This window comes from Ictalurus furcatus, chromosome 27 (genome assembly GCF_023375685.1).
Source record: "Ictalurus furcatus strain D&B chromosome 27, Billie_1.0, whole genome shotgun sequence".
Classification (NCBI taxonomy): Eukaryota; Metazoa; Chordata; class Actinopteri; order Siluriformes; family Ictaluridae; genus Ictalurus; species Ictalurus furcatus.
Window position 1 is genome coordinate 13,980,486 of NC_071281.1, and position 17,580 is coordinate 13,998,065.

The 17,580-nt window shown below is 43.4% G+C and overlaps 1 protein-coding gene across 2 annotated transcripts in view; it reads left to right on the forward strand.

The window, feature by feature from the left end:
* Nucleotides 1-17,580, forward strand: part of plekhg4 (pleckstrin homology domain containing, family G (with RhoGef domain) member 4) — a 70,878-nt gene that overhangs the window by 48,723 nt on the left and 4,575 nt on the right. For both annotated transcript variants that reach the window (XM_053617348.1, XM_053617347.1), the window contains exons 14-19: nucleotides 11,957-12,828; nucleotides 14,725-14,974; nucleotides 15,474-15,563; nucleotides 16,355-16,579; nucleotides 16,753-16,923; nucleotides 17,220-17,400. In XM_053617348.1, coding sequence (XP_053473323.1) covers nucleotides 11,957-12,828; nucleotides 14,725-14,974; nucleotides 15,474-15,563; nucleotides 16,355-16,579; nucleotides 16,753-16,923; nucleotides 17,220-17,400 — 1,789 coding nt within the window. The remainder of the gene's footprint in view (nucleotides 1-11,956; nucleotides 12,829-14,724; nucleotides 14,975-15,473; nucleotides 15,564-16,354; nucleotides 16,580-16,752; nucleotides 16,924-17,219; nucleotides 17,401-17,580) is intronic.

The following is a 17,580-nucleotide window of genomic DNA, read 5'->3' on the forward strand; positions in this document are numbered from 1 at the left end:
TTCAAATAAGTAGATAAGTGGTGCTTTACACTGCCATGTTGAATTTTCTGTCCCTCTGGAAACGAGGAAAGAACCGGTAGTTGAGAAGCCTACCCCGAGTTGACGAGTTGAAATTGCAGGTTGAGGTGGTGTTTTCGGTGGTTTTTTACCAGCTGTAGTCGGGGAATTACAAGATGCAACTTGTAAAAGCCTCGAATGCAGCATTCGATTTCACAGAAACCCAGCCCACCCCCAAATCCCGCCCCACAAAGCCTCTCTTCTGTCTTATTCTGACACCTCTCCTTGTTGAAATGGTAAGATCATCCAGCCCTATCCTGCCATCTGTTGAAATATTGACCGGAGGGGTGCAGATTCTCACCTCTGTTTAATCATAACGTGATATTCAGCAACGTGATCTGAAACACCAGCAAGTGCTTGTTTAACACTTGTTTTATACTGTAAGTCTCACTGGCTTTAACCTGATCTGTTTTAACCTAGATGGAATATTTAGCACTGCAGCCTTTACAGGTCTGAAATCAACAGGAATATCATGTTAATGCGGTCAGCTTAGAAAGCTAATTCTGTGAGGATTTACCCAGCATGCATGCCTCTGTTTTACTGTTGAGCATCTAACAAAAATACTCTAATCACACTCATAGGACTGTATATATAAAAAAAAACCTTTGGTGTGTGTGTGTGTGTCTCAGCATTGGCATCTGTGACTATGTAGTTGTATGTGACAGTGAGACTCAATATAGTGTTTGTGTGTGTGTGTGTGTGTGTGTGTGTGTGTGTGTGTTTGTGGAGTCACTGAGTCCAGGAACCTGTGTCTTAATTTGTCTGACATGTGGGCCCATCCCAGTGTCAGAATGTGACTGTGTGTGTCAGCTTCCTAGCAACCAGGCCAGACTGAGCAGATGAAATAGTGATGTGGATCATCGTCACCGTAAACAGTGAGAGAGGTGACAGCTGAGCCGCTCCAGTTTAACACTTTGGGTCACACACAGTGCCACGGTTTTATTTCAGAGTAGAGTAACTGCTGGGTTACTAAAGTTTTTTTTGTTTTGTTTTGTTTTTTTATGTAATAAAAAAAATAAAAAATTTAAATTGTCAGCATTGATGTGAAAGTTTATCTTGAAGCAAGCAGTAACTAAAATTGCTAAACGCCACAAGCCAGTGTGAGTAATAATAAAGAACCGTGGCTTCTGCATGCCAAGAAATCCAGGCCAGAAGCTGTCACGTCTTATAAATCAGCTCGGTGTGGCCTCAGTCGGTCTTGCAGAAACCCACTGACACACATTAGGTGACAAACGCAGTATTGACATGCCTCCGTGGCTGCCCTGCAGATCTTACTGCAGAAATCAAAGGGGAAAGCGATGGCCGAGGGGTAGCTACACAAAAGACCCTCTTTGCGATTTTCAGATTTAGGTAAGGCACTGTGGTCTGATATAGCTGGAGGCAGTGGGGTAGTGGGTCTGTGGCACACGTGTCTGTGTTGAAGGGGCGGGGGATGGTCCAGATGGTAAGTGCACGGGTACAAACCAAAGAGTATTACCACGATAATTTGGCTGTTTGATAGAAGAACAAAGGAAGAGCGTGACAGGTGGGCCAGGCCAGACATGACCGAGAGAGAGAGAGAGAGCAGATAAAATTAACTGAACAGTGCTAACAAAGAAAGGAAGTAAAAGGAATTCAAAAACGTACAGTAGCTCTTAGGATAATTTATCACTGTGATACTCACAAGGGACTTCATTTATCAAACCGGATACGAATAGATTTATTTGTAAACCATTCACAGGCGCATTTACACACGAATTGTGCACAGGGTATTCAGGAAAACTCGTTCCGTATCATTTCAAGCCGTTTCATACGAATGATTTACAAGAAAGCAATCCAAAAATCCAAGAACTAATCCAGAAAGGAAGACAGATAGGACTAGCAGTTCAATTAGGAGAAAAGAAACGGTAGCCGACAGGCTGCAGTGGCTGAGCTGCGTTATTGGAAGATTTAGTGCTCTTCATGCCTCTTTCACTGTTTAGTCGTCTTTCACTGTTTAGTCATCATTTTGTTGCTTTTTATGGAGTTTTGTTGACCTCACTAAATCTAAATCAGTTGAACACGTTTTCCATTTAGTAGCTGATTGGCGTTTATCAACATACACACGTTAGTACGAAGAACATTTTTGGACTTTTTGTTGTTGTTGTTCCGTTTGGCCTAGGAAAACATTTACCGACCACTTTACTAAATGATTTATAAATTAGCCTCAATGATGGTCAGGATATTTTACTAATAACACACTGACATTCCAGTTTTATTCTTAATATGCCTTTTGGCACAACTTTTAGATCAGTTATTTGCTCTGCATGGTTTCAACTCCTTGTTAACGAGTCAGAAAGAGTTGCTGGATTTATATAGAGCCTAAAATACACACACACACTGATAAACTGAGGAAATAGCACCTCTTTATTATCCATTTACTAATCCCATAAATAATGAACAGTCGACATTTGAGACATTCACTGAATCACTCGTGTTTACTTTCTGTTTATTAGTAACTGGCTTTTTAAAGGGTGGACATACTGCTGTATCCTGGCAAAAAAAATAGTGCAGAGGATATTGTTTTAATCGTAATTACAGTTCACTCATTTACAAAATAAAGAACTCGGGTCGTTAGAGGGGATCTGGCATATGCGGTGCATTTCTGCTCGTGCCATATGGCGATTGCTGATGGGGATACGAGCGGCACACGTGACTGTGTTTTGTGTATGGAGCAGTCTGTGAGCGGTGGAGTATCGATCAGGTTATCGATATGGAGCGTCTCTGAGGAGTACACGCTCACTCCACCAGCCTTCTGTCCCATACTCTCTGGCCCACTTCCTCCTCTCCTCCCCACTATCACACTGGATTAGCATCTCAAAGCCTGAGCAGGCTCCCTACTGACAAATCAACATTACCAAAACGCAGGCTAAACGTGTGGCCAAGCATGCCATTCACACTGTCTATTCAACACACACATTAACTCGGATGCCCGTCACATCCTTTTCACTCTGTATTCAATATTCTGTAGTAAGCCGCCGTCTAGTATCCCCCCCCCACCCACCCACACACACCTCTTTCCCCAGTACACACTTAAGCTTTACTACTTATTTCTGTTTAGTAGTCCTTACTCACCGAACTCGTATTAGGTTTTTCTGCATATCCAGTTTGAGCAGGAAAGTTCTTCTGCACAGTTACAATTAAACTACAAGTGACTATTTTTTTGACATCGGATATTTTCCGTGATGAAAAGGAGCATTAAGGCAGGGCAGGGAAGACGAGTACCTGGGCCAGGAGTGATGAAGAACTGGCCTGTCTCCTTTCTTTAATTTAAAAAAACTCCTTTATTGTCACTGTGTGCATCGCCGTAGTTTATTCCCATGCTATTAAAACAAGTAAAATATTTGTGCTCGCCTGCCTGAGATAAACTCGCCCATAAATCTGATGCTTGTGGAAAAAAAAAACCATTCGAAATAAGGCCTCATAAATGTACAGTTTGAGAGGCCAGGTAGTGTTGGGAGGTTTAACAGTAGGCTATAAACCAAAAACTGGCCGTGGATTCTGAAATCCTCGAGGCTGCTTTTTTTAATTCATATTTTGTTCCCTTTTGTTTTCTGGAGGTTTGCTTTGTTTTCCTGAGCATGACACACAGAACCCAACCCGGAAGTAGTACGCGAACAAAATGGCCTTTTATAAAGATGAGATCTGCCCTGGGAAATAAAGGACTTCCATATTTTATCTGTATTTGAACTCTGTCTTTACCAGCAAATAAATGATTCAGTCAGGGTGTTCCGCAGCGAGTGTCACAGATGGTGTTTGACCACCGGGGGCGTGATAAACAAGAAAAAGGCTGCCGGATTTGCCCTTTAACTTTTGCCTAGCCTGCACTGCTCACTGTACATACACAGAAGTTGTTCGAATCAGAAATCAGGAAGAGAGACATTTACAGGAATAAAACTGGGCAGATCAGTGCAAGGACGTATAATATGCAAACAAGCGATTGTCTCACGTGCAGACTTCTACCGCAGTAAAATAAACACAATGCAAATAGAGCGTCCAAACTCGTGCGGGCAGGCCATGATTTTTATTTATTTACTTATTTACGTATTTATTTTGCAGTTCATGCTGAAATGAGAGCTGAATATTAGCGGTCAGCCTTTCTGCAGTAAGCACACATCAGGTTGAGTTGAACCACTATACAGATGTGGAATTGCACGCAGATGTGACTGCTTATTTGTTAGTGTATATATATTTGCTTAGTTATATTGCCTTGCTGCCTTCCACACCACAGCTCACACAGTCCAGGTAGCACCTTCATGACAAGTTTTACTCTCCTACTACATTTCCCTTCTCTCTCTCCCTCTCCCCCCCCCCCCCTTTCCTACCTCTTAGTCTTTCTAATGTGAGGGGCTTTGTAGTACCGACAACCTCTGTCCCCTATCCTCCCCTCCCCATTCTCTCTCTCTCTCTCTCTCTCTCTCTCTCTCTCTCTGTTGCTGAGGCAGGCCCATCTGGTATTTAGACTAGTATTTGCCTGTGAATAGCGTGGAGGTGGGGAGAGGAGGGGAGTGGGCGCCAGTGGCCCGCTCTCTCAGCAAGCCCGTCACTCCGAGAGAGCGAGAGAAAGGAAAACGGAGGGAGAAAAGGATGACTGCCGCTGCTCCCTGCTCTTTACAAGCAACTAGTAGCATTTTACTTGCGCAGGAGAATGGATATGCACATGCAGAGGTAGGAAATGTGCCAAGTGTGGAAGGTAGTACTTGAAATGGTTTGTAAAAAAAAAAAAAAAAATTAGAAGTTCAAAAGTGTGTTATGGTCATATGAGCATATGAACTTGTTTGACTTAGTTACCCTCATATATGGCGAGTGCACATTGATTTTGTGCGTGTATGTTTGTCTTGGATTGCATGTCACACCACTAATTGAAATCTTGGCGGAACAGTTCTGAATGGATCTCAGTGGGTTTCCATGGATAGTTGACTAACTCTCTTTCCGCTAATCCTCTCTCGCCCTCCCTCCCTCCCTCCCTCCCTCCCTCCCTCTCTCTCTTTCTCTGTTTGCCTTTCTCTCTTTTCTTGCTCTCGGAGTGTTTGTTGCTGGAAGACTTTTGTATAAGCAGTAAGATTTGTGTCAATATAAAGTGCAGTGTTATTTCAAAAGTGTGTATTGTTTCCATGAGAAAGTCACCACGGCATTTCCCCTGCCAGTGCTGCTCAGTTTGGGATTTGTTTTTGTTTTGTTTTGTTTTGTTTACACCTGTGCGTTACATAGCTTTGGGGATAAAAAAAAAAAAAAATCTGGCATCTCCGGTAGCTTTACATGATCTATTATCTCACCGTATCTCCTCACAGTGTTGTTCAGCTCACTCTCTAGAACATGGTTTACTTTACACCAGTGATACTCTGGGAGAATACAAGTCAAAAGAGAGGATAATGTGAGATTCTGAGTGTTTTTGTTGAAAATGTCTCTGACATCATTTTATCATGTTTCTATTCAAGGACGCTCATTTGTTTTCTTTTAACCTGAAGTCAATTCCAGATGTAGAGCAGATATATTTTCTGTGTTTGGCGGGAGAATACTGTATACTATACCAGGAGTGTACCATGATCTGTATATATAACACTTTTTTATCATAATCTCATTGTACTGCATCTGTAGGATGTGTGTACAGGGACAGTTTCTCTGTATTCTGTAAAGAATTAAAAAAAAGAAAAAAAAACCTGTTTACTCAACTAATGGAAGTGTTGAACACTTTCATGAATTCTTCAGTCAAAGAAATGTGTAAATCAAGCTAGAAACCATTGTTCTTTCAGAGATTTGTAGGCAGTGTAGCTCAAAGGAGATGCGGAAGTGACACAGCGTCTGGTTTAAGGAAAGCCAAAATAACTGGAATTACTTTTTCCGTACTATATGCTTCCTGATTTTTGGATTAAACTACGTAAAAACTGCTTTGCCAAGACATTCGCTTGTTAAGTGTAATGATTGTAGGTTGGAATTCAAAGATTAAAGTTGAATTTCAATATATGTAAGAATACAACAATGTGCTTAGTGTACATTTAGACAATCTGATATTTGTACATTGCTGGTACATGTATCTAAATTTATCTTCCTTTTTTTTTGTAATCCCCATATGTTACATGCAGATGTTCTAATGTGGATAGAGATTAGGTTTAAAAACTCTGGAGAATTTCTTTACATTTAGTGAACTCAAAGAAGATATGAGAGCAGCCAGCAGTGTGCTGATGATAAGTGATGAGTCACATGCTTTTGGTGTTGAGGCTGTTTGGTGAGAAATGTTGGATTTGTAAACAGATGTTGGTAGTAGAATGATGGTCAGTCTCTTGAGTAGAACTCTTACGATCAGTTGGCTTTCTGTGTGCAGTGTGAGGCAGCTAGCCTTAGCTTGTCATTGCTACTGCGTAAGGAGTTTTAAGAAAGGGCTGATCTTTTTTTTTTCGGTTCCTCCAACCCTTCCACAGTGGTCATACCCTCTCGTCTTATTGCTTGACTGGTCCTGAGGCACGTCGACCTCCTTCAGGGCCGCTGTCTGATTGCAGAGACCCCCCCCTCGAAGAACAAAGTCACTGAATCAAAAATACCCTCTCAGCACTACTCCAACATCCCCTGTGTACCTTTACTCCACCCCCAAACACCACCAGCAGGAGATTGGCCTCTAGAGCACGAAAACAAGCATATGCGCTTTTAATTAGGCCTGCCAGTCTATTGTAGTTACTAACTGTGGTGTCCCCAAGTTTCTGTGTGTGTGTGTGTGCAGTAGCAGGCCCTGGGGTGGACACCTGTGGGTACAAAACACAGACCTCCACGGCCGTTAAATGGCGAGAGCCAGAGGAGGGTAAACTAATGTGTGAGTGAGGAGATCCTGAGCCCTCGGCTGTGTCGAGTGAGTGAGAAAAGGTTGGCAGGTTCTGTTGCGAGGCTTGTTAATGACATGTTGACTGATCACTGGAGCGTGCTTGCTTCACCTCTCGCTAACGAGCCGGCACGTCTGAGATTTACGGCTCCTCAGAAACTCAGGTGGCGTTTTCGGTAACGAGACTTTTTGCAAACTTTTTCCGCATCTTCCGAGATCTTTTTGTATCACTAAAGCTTCCTGGAGCAGTAAACAAAGAGAAGAAAATCGCTCCAGATCTGAGGATACCGCCTTTTCCATCACAATCATAATTATTTACACCCCCAAGGGTGCGTCTTTGTTTGGGACGGGGTTGTGTGAGAGAGAGATTGAGTTTCTGATGTCTCTAATGTACCCTTATTGGTCCGCACTGCAGACTTTACCTTCCCAACCCCCTCCTGGGCCCAACCCAATCAAATTACACTTACACACACACACTTAAACACACCCCCCTCCCTCTGACTCACTGCCTGGGGGTCACACAGACTGCCCTGGCAAATAACACACTTTAAAAAATGACCTACACACACAATTATCGTACAGTATATTTACACAAACACACACACGCATGCACCCTGTGATCTCTAAAACTATATAGTTTAAGTAAGTATGATGTCATTGGCACTAATTTACTTTGTTTAAATTGTTCATGAGGTTTATTCTAACTTCCATATGTGAAACCATAAACAGTAGATCTTTTATGAGCCTGAAATTTGTTCTGTGGTACACTGGCATCATCGGGTATGGAAGGCGTGGAATTTTTTATTTATTTGTTTTAGGTAAGATTTCTCCTCTCGGTTAAAGGACAGATACTGCGGTAAAGTTTAACTCCTGTCTCATTTTCTGTTTGTCGTCATTGTGCTACACGGTGACAGAGGTCAAAGGGCAGCTCAGGCCCAGTTCACTCATGACTGAAGTCTTAACCTGGTGCTGAGAGCACACCCTGTTCTCATCATCTTACTTGTATTAGGAACAGACTTTTTGTACCTCATTTTATCATCATACTTAGCATCTGTTCCTTATCATTGGACATGAACAATACAAATATTTGTAGGTGAAGTTTGTTCCTGTCATCCTCTCTGAGAAATCTGGACAGGCTCTCATAGCAAGCAACACGCGTATAAAATACAATGGGCATTCTTGTATCCCAAAGGCTCAGACATGTGCGCAGAGCAGTGGAGTGTGACGGTGCCTAGAGGTCGTTTAGGGTTCGCCGCCTCTGGGTTTCGTATACATCTGTCTGTATAATCAGCATGACTGCGTTTTACACACTCTGTGTAGCAATGCTGAGCTTTTCAATTTACATTCCAGATTGCCCAGCTTGGATAATCATCAAGGCACAGAACCATCCTAAAACAACAGACATGTGCACACCAGTCGGAAACCACACCGATGTACACCATCCTCATCAATCACACGATATTCTCCTCCAGGTGACCGATCGATCATCAGTCAAACATGCTGTTACGTAAAATCAGCCTGATGGAGGTCAAATTGTGCAGAAGCTATTTATCATACAGGTGCAGATCTACTGGCACCATCAGTTAGTCCAATTAGCATTCCTTTAGCCAGGGCGGTCACATGACAGATGGTGTACCCTGAACATCTGAAGGAACGAAGATTTGTAATTTATTCCGTTAACATGCTTTAAAATTCAGACAATAAATGTGTTCAACACTGCCATTTAAGTGCTCAAGCATTACACTGGCATGTTATAGAACAGTTGTTGTGTGTTTTGTAGAGGATAGCAAATGGTGGGGGGAGAAAAAATAACTCCAATAATTGATCCAAAGTTTTTAAAGAAAATGGTTTTATTCTAGCACGGCGGCCATTTTTCTGGCTGTAGTATGTGCTGGAATTTTCATTAGAGGCCTGTCAGAGCTACTAAATTTAAACCATGCATCTCTGTCCATTACACCGCCCCCTGGTGGAGTGCAGGGTCCTGACATGTTTGGTTCTTAAACTGGAGAACGCTTGGTATGTTGTGTGCTGCGTCCATACATGCCTAGGACTAGTGCGAGACCTTGGAAGTCAGTCCAATACACAGTCGCTGCAGGTTGAAACATTACACAGGGCATACAACTCGTACAACTAGCCACTTCCTTCAGGCATGATTAGGCCAAAATATGAGTACATGTACTTTTATTTAATCATTTGGCAGATGCTTACTCATTTGTATCCAAGGCTTAGCAGTATTGAGATGTGAACTCGCAACCTTCCGATCAGTAATCCAGAGCCGTAAGCCCTGAGCCGACGCTGCCAGAAGTAGTAAATACTCCTTGAGCTGCAGAATGCTTCAGTGCCTTATGCTAGTGATTTACATTTAGATGGAGTCAGGCTGGCGTTATGAAGAAATCAAGGCACGGTGAGTCAAGGTGGAATAATTCCCGGAGAACTTCCAAGTACTACACTCGTAGTGTCCAGTCTGAAAGATGCACACAATTCAGGGAAAATCACATGAGATTGCCTGCCATCCGAAAAGCTGTTCCCTGCCTTTCTTATTTATTTATTTATTTTATTTTATTTTTGTCGAAGCATTTATTTTTTAGGAAATAATAATGGAGATTTCTTTCAAGTGTTAAACTGTGCCCTCGACCTTATTACACTGCAGGAGTGTCATTTATGCACGCATGCAAAGAGTTAGAGCTGTTCTCTTATTCCTTTTCTCTCTCTCTCTCTCTCTATTTCTGTCTCTCTCTTTCTGTTTCTGTCTCTCTCTGTTTTTGTCTGTCTCTCTCTCTCTCTCTGTTTCTGTCTGTCTGTCTCTCTCTCTCTCTGTTTCTGTCTGTCTGTCTCTCTCTGTTTCTGTCTGTCTGTCTCTCTCTCTGTTTCTGTCTGTCTGCGTCTCTGTTTCTGTCTCTCTCTCTCTCTGTGTGTGTTTTTGTCTGTCTGTCTCTCTGTCTGTCTGTCTCTCTTTCTGTTTGTCTGTCTGTCTCTGTGTTTTTGTCTGTCTGCCTCTCTCTCTGTGTGTGTTTCTGTCTGTCTGTCTCTCTCTCTCTGTTTCTGTCTGTCTGTCTCTCTCTCTCTCTCTCTCTCTCTCTCTCTTTTGTGCGAGGTTGAATAGTGCTTCTTTCAGAGGTACCTCCTTCAAGCTTTCTATTTCAACTCTCACCAATCAAACACTCCCACCACACACACATGCGTACACACACTATTCACACTTCAAAGGGCCTTAAACCCTCTCAACCATGATGTCATCTTCAGCCTGTCTGTGGCATTAAAGCATCAGAATGGCCTGATCAGAGCCAGTGAATTGCTGCATTGATATAAAGTGTTTAATTTGAGTTCTGTGTGTTGGATCAGGGAAGCAGCGAATAACAGTTTGCCTCTAGGCTGTTACCTCTTTGTGCTCCTACAGAGCCTTTTGGTGGCTTTGTCACTGTGTAGAGTTGGTGATTTTAGATGGAGTTCCTCGCAGGAGTTCCTCGCAGTTCTCTCTGCCGAACACGTCTGTTTTCAGGAAGATGCGGAGATGTGAGAACAATGACATCGAGACGCTCGTTTCTTTCCCACTTTATGGCGTCGGACTGATTTTTAGAATGAATCATGTTCATCTCCGAGCCAGAGAATTTAAAGTTTAGATATTAAATGTCTATGTTTATGATAATCAGTGTCTTGGAGTGACGAATCACCAACCTGCCCCCAGCTCTCTCAAACACACATACACACACACTTTGTGTCAGCCTTTAGCAGTCAGTATTGTTACTTTGAACTGACCTCTGGTCTGCCTGATGACTTTAGTATCTGGATTTGAAGCATTTCCAATCATTGTTATGTGGCTGTTGCTTCACCATAGCCACACACACACACGCATGGATGATGAGTAGATTTACTTCACCCTGGCCTGTGGACACCCGGTCCAAAGGGTACAATGTATGATAGAAGAGAGAAAGCAGCACTGGGCTAATATGGCGGAATAGCAGAGGTTCCCTGTGTCGGCTATGGACTAATTTCAACTGAAGAAGGGAGACTGGAGGAAAACAATTCCCAAAGACGGACAAAAAGGAAGCAAGAAAGTTTATGTGACATCACCTAACAGCCAGAGCAGCCCTGCACAGGAGAAAGAGGGTCTTGTGAGTACAGGCATAGAGAGATTAAAAAAAGGGGTGAAGGATTTTTTTTTTCTTCTTCTTTCTCCTCCTTAAGGAATCTGTCAGAGCTCTGCCGTGTCAAAGGGTCAGGGCCGTGAGCGAGTGTTTGATCGCCCTGAATCCTCCCTTAAATCTCAGCACAAGTTGAGTGTTGTGCCTGTTTAAAACAGTACTGACAGTGAATGAGGGAGTGCGTAAGAGCCGGGCGCTAGAAAAATAATTAAAGGAAGCTGTCTTTTAAATACAAGAGTGCTGTTAAACCCATTAGCTCTCCTGCTGATGTGCTAAATCTGTACTGTCCAGACCTCCCAGTTCCTCCATAAATACCTCTTTAGTTTACATGAAAATGGTGTGGAGGATCTTTTTTCTTCTTCTTCTTTTCTTCTCCATTTTCTTTGTCATCTCATTTTCTGTTTCACACACATTCACTCACATCCACCTTCAGCTAGAAAGAGTTGCCGTTCAGATGGTCCATCCTGTGCTTGTAGGCTTCCTAACGGATTCTGTGCTTTTGCTTAAATCCAAACCTTCGTAGGGCCCTATAGTTTTGGTGATAACACCTGAAATTGTTCCAAGTGCAGATATATTTTTGGTATTAGGGTTAGGGTCACAGTGAGTACATTATCAAGTTGCATTATCGGATAATATCCGAATCAGTGAGTACATTATCAAGTTGCATTATCGGATAATATCCGAATCAGGTATGCACCGGCGGATCGACGAGGCAGTATTATTTTATAATCGTACAAAGTTCAACCGCTCCACACGCCACCCAAGACGCCTTCGCTTCTGACCATGAAAATAGCGATTGAGTGCTAACAGGAAGAATAAAGTGACTAGTGGCAAGCCAAATCAGTAATATACCTCCATTATGCTTGTGAGTGCATGGAAAGAGAGCTTTTATCCCATAATGGCTGATGTTTCTCTGTGTCTCTGCCAGGCATACGGATGGGCTCTGGAAGGCATGAGGCACTTGGCCTGTGTGAGTATGGAGGATTGTAGCGTGCCTGAGAAGTGCCAGGGAGTGATGGCTTGCCTGGAGAACTACCGCAGCCAGCATGTGCCAATCCCCGACGCACACTTCCAGGAGATGAAGGACCTCGCTGTGGAGTTAAAGAGCGACCAGGGCCTCAAACAGTGGAAATTCGCCTGGTCAAAGTGCCAGGAAACCAAACAGACGTTTGAGAAAAAGCTGGAGGCGGTGCTGCGTGCCCGCAACTCGGGTTCAGGTGCCAGCAACCCCCGTGTGCCCCAGGAGCGGCGTAGCAGCCTTTCGTTCTCCTGCAGGAAAGCCTTCAGCAGCATCCGGGCTCGTGACAGACTCTCCTCCGTCTCCTGCAGCCCAGTAGGCACTCGTTCCGATGCCCATGATTCCCTCAGGACTCCAACAGGAAGTCCCTTTCACACAGAGAACCAGACTCCACACAGCACACCCCTTCACTCACATAGACTCACCCGCAGCACATCTTCAGACGAGTGTCCTTACCCAGCATACTCGTCTTCTTGCTCTGCCAGCCCTGCGCTATCCTCTCTAGGAGACACAAAGCGAAGGGCTCTGAGGAAAACTCAGAGCTTCGATGCTGCCGGAAGCGAGGTGGGCACACGGTATGGCACGTGCCAGCGGGCGCTAAGTGAGCCGGCACGCAGGGGCCACATGGGCGTGTTTATAAAAGGCCTGGAGGTGAGCAGCACAGAGGGGACTGATCGGCCCTACAGCTACACCAGCTCACAGCTAGCACCAGCACACAACTGGGCATCACAGGATACACACCATACAGGGAGCCCTGTTCCAGAGCCACGCGCCAAGGGCAGGTAGGAACATACACACTCATGGTCAGGACCGAAAATCAACTGAACTGCAGTTCAGCTTGTTATTGGTAAGAATTTACAGTAGTCCACACCCAAATGATGCGAAAGGGAATAAGCACTGGTATCATTCTCAGCCATTAGTGTTTCATCAAAAGAGATTTATTTCTGTTGTTTTCTTTCCAATGGCTTAAATGGCATTTAACTGAATAATTTACCATCCCAGTGAACAACAGAAACAGGTCTGAAAAAATAGAGGTGGACCGATATTGATTTTTTTTATAACCGATACCGATCATTTGCACGTTCATGTGCCCGATTACCGATATGCAGAACCGACATTTATTTATCGTTTTACTTCTGTTATTGACACAATGATAACAGCACCACTGAACTGAACAAACCGTTTCATTTATAACAATTTGGTCAATTTCACTTCCTCCTTGCATACAAAACAAAACTCTTATTTTACACCAATAAATAGAGGGGTCTGAAAGAGTACAGAAAAGAAAAAAATAAAGTACACTGTTACTAAAGTGCGTTTCTTAGCACCAGGCTGCTTAAACTACATGTCAAGCATTTATGTAACGCGTCTAATTGGTACATTAATGGCTGTTAATGGTCCTGCGCACAATTCTCATAACGCCATTTATCGGTGGAGCCGATATTATAAAACCGATAACCGTTTATGGAAAAATGCCTAAATATCGGTAAAACCGATTATCGGTCGATCTCTACTGAAAAAAGCTGTCCAAGCATGTAGAAATATCACTGTAATTGACTTTAAACTACGGGTAATATTGGCAACACTTGAAAGTACACTTGTATGGATTGCAGAAGTAAAAAATAACCTGTATGAACACTAATAGGAAGTGGCAACGCATACCTTGTCGATTCTGACCAAACAGCACTCATGTGCAAACAAATTGGTGCTAGGAGATTCCTGTGATTTGGAACCAAACACACCTTCTTTTTTTTTTTTTTTTTTTTAAATACAGACTTTAGCAGATGAATTTGGTGTGAAAACCTTAGACACAACTATTTTTTCCTTTCAATAAACTAAATGTCATCAAACCTTATATATATATATATATATATATATATATATATATATATAGACACACTTGAAAAATATTCACATACTGGCCATTTCTGATGGAAAGTAAACACAATTTGCTAGACCTGTAAAATTCCTTCAATTCTAATTATTTTATTATTTTTTTAATAGAGTTTATTACCACCTCCCATGTCATACTGCGATCTTCATACTGCATCTTAGTCTCATGCACAGGGAACCCACAGTACACACACAGTTAATATCATGGCTGTAGTCGTGTGTGTAAATGCTTTACTCATGTGCAAGGAACTCCGCGTGTAGCTGTGTGAAACTTGCTTCTCGGACTCATAAACCTCTTCCATTAGTCAGAGATGTCTTTGCCACGTTGGGGCCCCCTGCTTCCCTGTTAATCCTCATGAGATAAAAAGCCCCGAGCCCCTGATGACTCTCCCAGATGAGAGCTGCACAAGGGGGACTTTGAAGTGCAGTAAAGTGCATTTGTGTTCCGCTGTTTCACACACCGCAGTCATTTATTAGCACAGAGGAGGTAGAGGAACGAGGTACTCTCTCTCTCTGTGTGTGTGTGGCTATCAGAGGAAGCACGTTCCCACATTATATTAAACTAACATTGAAACTTCTTTGTATTTTGCTGATGTAAGTGCTATTTTGGGTGTTTTCACATTGTTTTGTCTGCATGTTTAAAATCTCACCTACACCAGGGCACAGTGTAACTTCAAAATAAGGCCTTAGTGAAAACTTTCTCACGGTTTGATGTTGACACGTTCTCCGAGTCTCCATCCCTCTCACTTTCTCCTGCCCCCTCTCTCTCTCTCTCTCTCTCTCAGTAAACTGCGGCACATCGTGGATGAAATGGTGACAACAGAGCGTGAATATGTCCGCTCCTTGCGTTACATCATTGATCACTACTTCCCTGAGATGGAGCGTCCTGACCTGCCCCAGGACCTGCGGGGAAAGCGCAGCGTCATCTTCGGAAACCTGGAGAAGCTGGTGGACTTCCACAGTCAGTACTTCCTTAAAGAGCTGGAGAGCTGCTGTAACCATCCACTCCGCGTCAGCCACTGCTTCCTGCGCCACGTAAGAACGTCTCCCCGCATGCTCCATGCTGAATAGCATGTCTAAACACAACGGTTTCCTCTGCTGTCTGTTTAATTGTGGGTCTGTCTATATGTGAAAGATGAATATTAGATCTAGGTCGGTTTCCATAACACAGAACAACTTTTTTTTTTTTTAACCTGTGATTGGAAATCCAAGAATAGCTGGTGCTTATTGAAGCAGAATAAGGCGGCACTCTCAGCCTACATCTCGGAGTCTAAAATAACCTGACACATTCCTGTCACAGATAAACTGACGATTCTCTGCAGGTATTAAAAGAGCATAAAACAAAATATAAGATGGTTTATCCCTATCTCGCTAAAAAGTGCTTCCAGATAAAACTGAATATAAATGTCTGTTCCAATCTGCTCAACGTTTCCTGTCGTAGCGAGTACTTCTGCATGTAGAAATGCTGGCTTGGTGAACTGCAGTAATGATACTGTTGTGTTTTTGTCTTCCCCCCCTCGGTTTACGTTTGCAGCAAGACCAGTTCGGATTGTACGCTCTGTACAGCAAGAATAAGCCCAAGTCAGATTCACTGCTGGCCAGCCATGGAAACAGCTTCTTCAGGGTGAGTGAGTGACCGAACTCCTGCACAAGAATCCACATCCCACAGTGACTGAGCATAATGGAGGGAGTCTGTTCACTTTTTTACTGTACTGAGCAAAGAATTAAAAACCAGTTTACTCAAAACTCCCTGATTTTGTTGGGGGGGGTGGTCAGGATACAATTCTGCAAAACACTTTTTAGCTAACTTTTTTAGTTAAAGGTATTTTGTAATCTCTATAATTGTTCATTTCAGAGACAGGAGCTATTTTTATTTTTATCGTAGTTATGGGGTTATACTCATTTGCCCCATCATCGGGAGATCAGACGTTTGAGATCATCTCCAGATGATTGTAAACTCGCAGATCCGACTGAGCACGATCGGCTGTGCTCTCTGGGTGGGAGGGATGATGTTTTTCTCTCCCCTGTCAATCACAGAGACACTAGCAAATCTAGTTGGTAGCTGTTGTATGATAGGGGAGAAATGGCTGTTGGGTGGGAATTGATTGACAGGTGACCAAACTAAAGGGGGGGGGATGGGGGGTGCTTTTATGGTGTTGTCTCATTGCTGGAAAGTTGGAATAAAACTACATAAGAGCAACTTTGGTAAGGTATGCACTCACGTCTATCTCCAAGACCGTTGCAATTCACGATTAAGTGGAAAATGTCAGTGTTTTATTTTAATAGAACCCATAACAACCTAGTGTACTAAGATGATGCCATTTCCTGTTCGTGCATGGTGCATTTGCAGTGTTAAAATCTTTTCCTCCCCCCTCATGTCCTTGTTTCACCCTCACTATCTATTTATTCTTCCAGCATAAACAGCTGGAGCTGGAGGATAAGATGGACTTGGCCTCATACTTGCTGAAGCCCATCCAGCGAATGAGTAAATATGCTCTGCTGCTCAAGGATCTGATTAAGGAGGTGTGTGAGGCCCAGGAGCAGGAGCTCTACTATCTACGTGCCGCTGCTGAGATGGTCAAGTTCCAGCTGCGCCATGGCAACGACCTGCTGGCGATGGATGCCATCCGTGACTGCGATGTGAGTCACCTGTACACATCACACACACCCCCGAGTCACTACTCCCGAAAATACCGTTTTTCTGTACACGTTGTCATGATGAAATCGTCTTGCGTGGCATTTTTATTATGAGACTTTACAATGTCAGCATGTTATCCTGACGTTTAGGCAATACCTGCTTTTCCGTGTCTCAGGTGAACCTGAAGGAGCAGGGCCAGCTGGTCCGGCAAGACGAGTTCACCATCTGGTACGGGAGGAAGAAGTGCCAGAGACATGTGTTCCTGCTTGAGGACCTGGTGCTGTTCAGCAAACCCAAACGCATCGAGGGAGGCCTGGACGTCTACATATACAAGCACTCCTTTAAGGTAAATCACAACTGTTCAACTCGTTATAATTTTGCCATATAATGGGCACCAGTATAATTCCTTTTCCAGTTTCAGTGTTCAGAGTCTCTTAAAGCCCGCCAGAACAACCAAGTACAATACAATACCAGTACAAGTATCTAGAGCAATACATTGTTTTTAAATGCCAAAGAAGCTACAAAAACATCTCTATACCTTTTATCTTCATTACAAAAATGCAGCAATCTGTAAATATGATATTCGAATATGGCCCTTTATCCTTCTGCTATGTGCAATAGTCAGTCTTCGTTATTTTATAGACGGCCGACGTGGGGATGACTGAGACGACGGGTGAGAACGGGCTGCGCTTTGAGATCTGGTTTCGCAGGAGAACTTCAAAGAACCAGACGTACATCCTCCAGGCTGCTACTGCTGACATTAAACAAGCATGGACCTCAGACATCGCCCGCATACTGTGGCAACAGGCCACACGCAACAAAGGTGTGTGTGTGTGTGTATGTGTGTGTGTGTTGCACTTCCATGTAGTGTCTGAACGCTTTGTCAAGGCATCAGATGAAAAGCTTGGATGATTGTGTGTCTTGAACAGTCTCTTTTTCTCAGCACCTCAGCAAGTTTGGTAATAACGAATTCTGTGTATGGATCCGTACTCGCCCCAGGGTT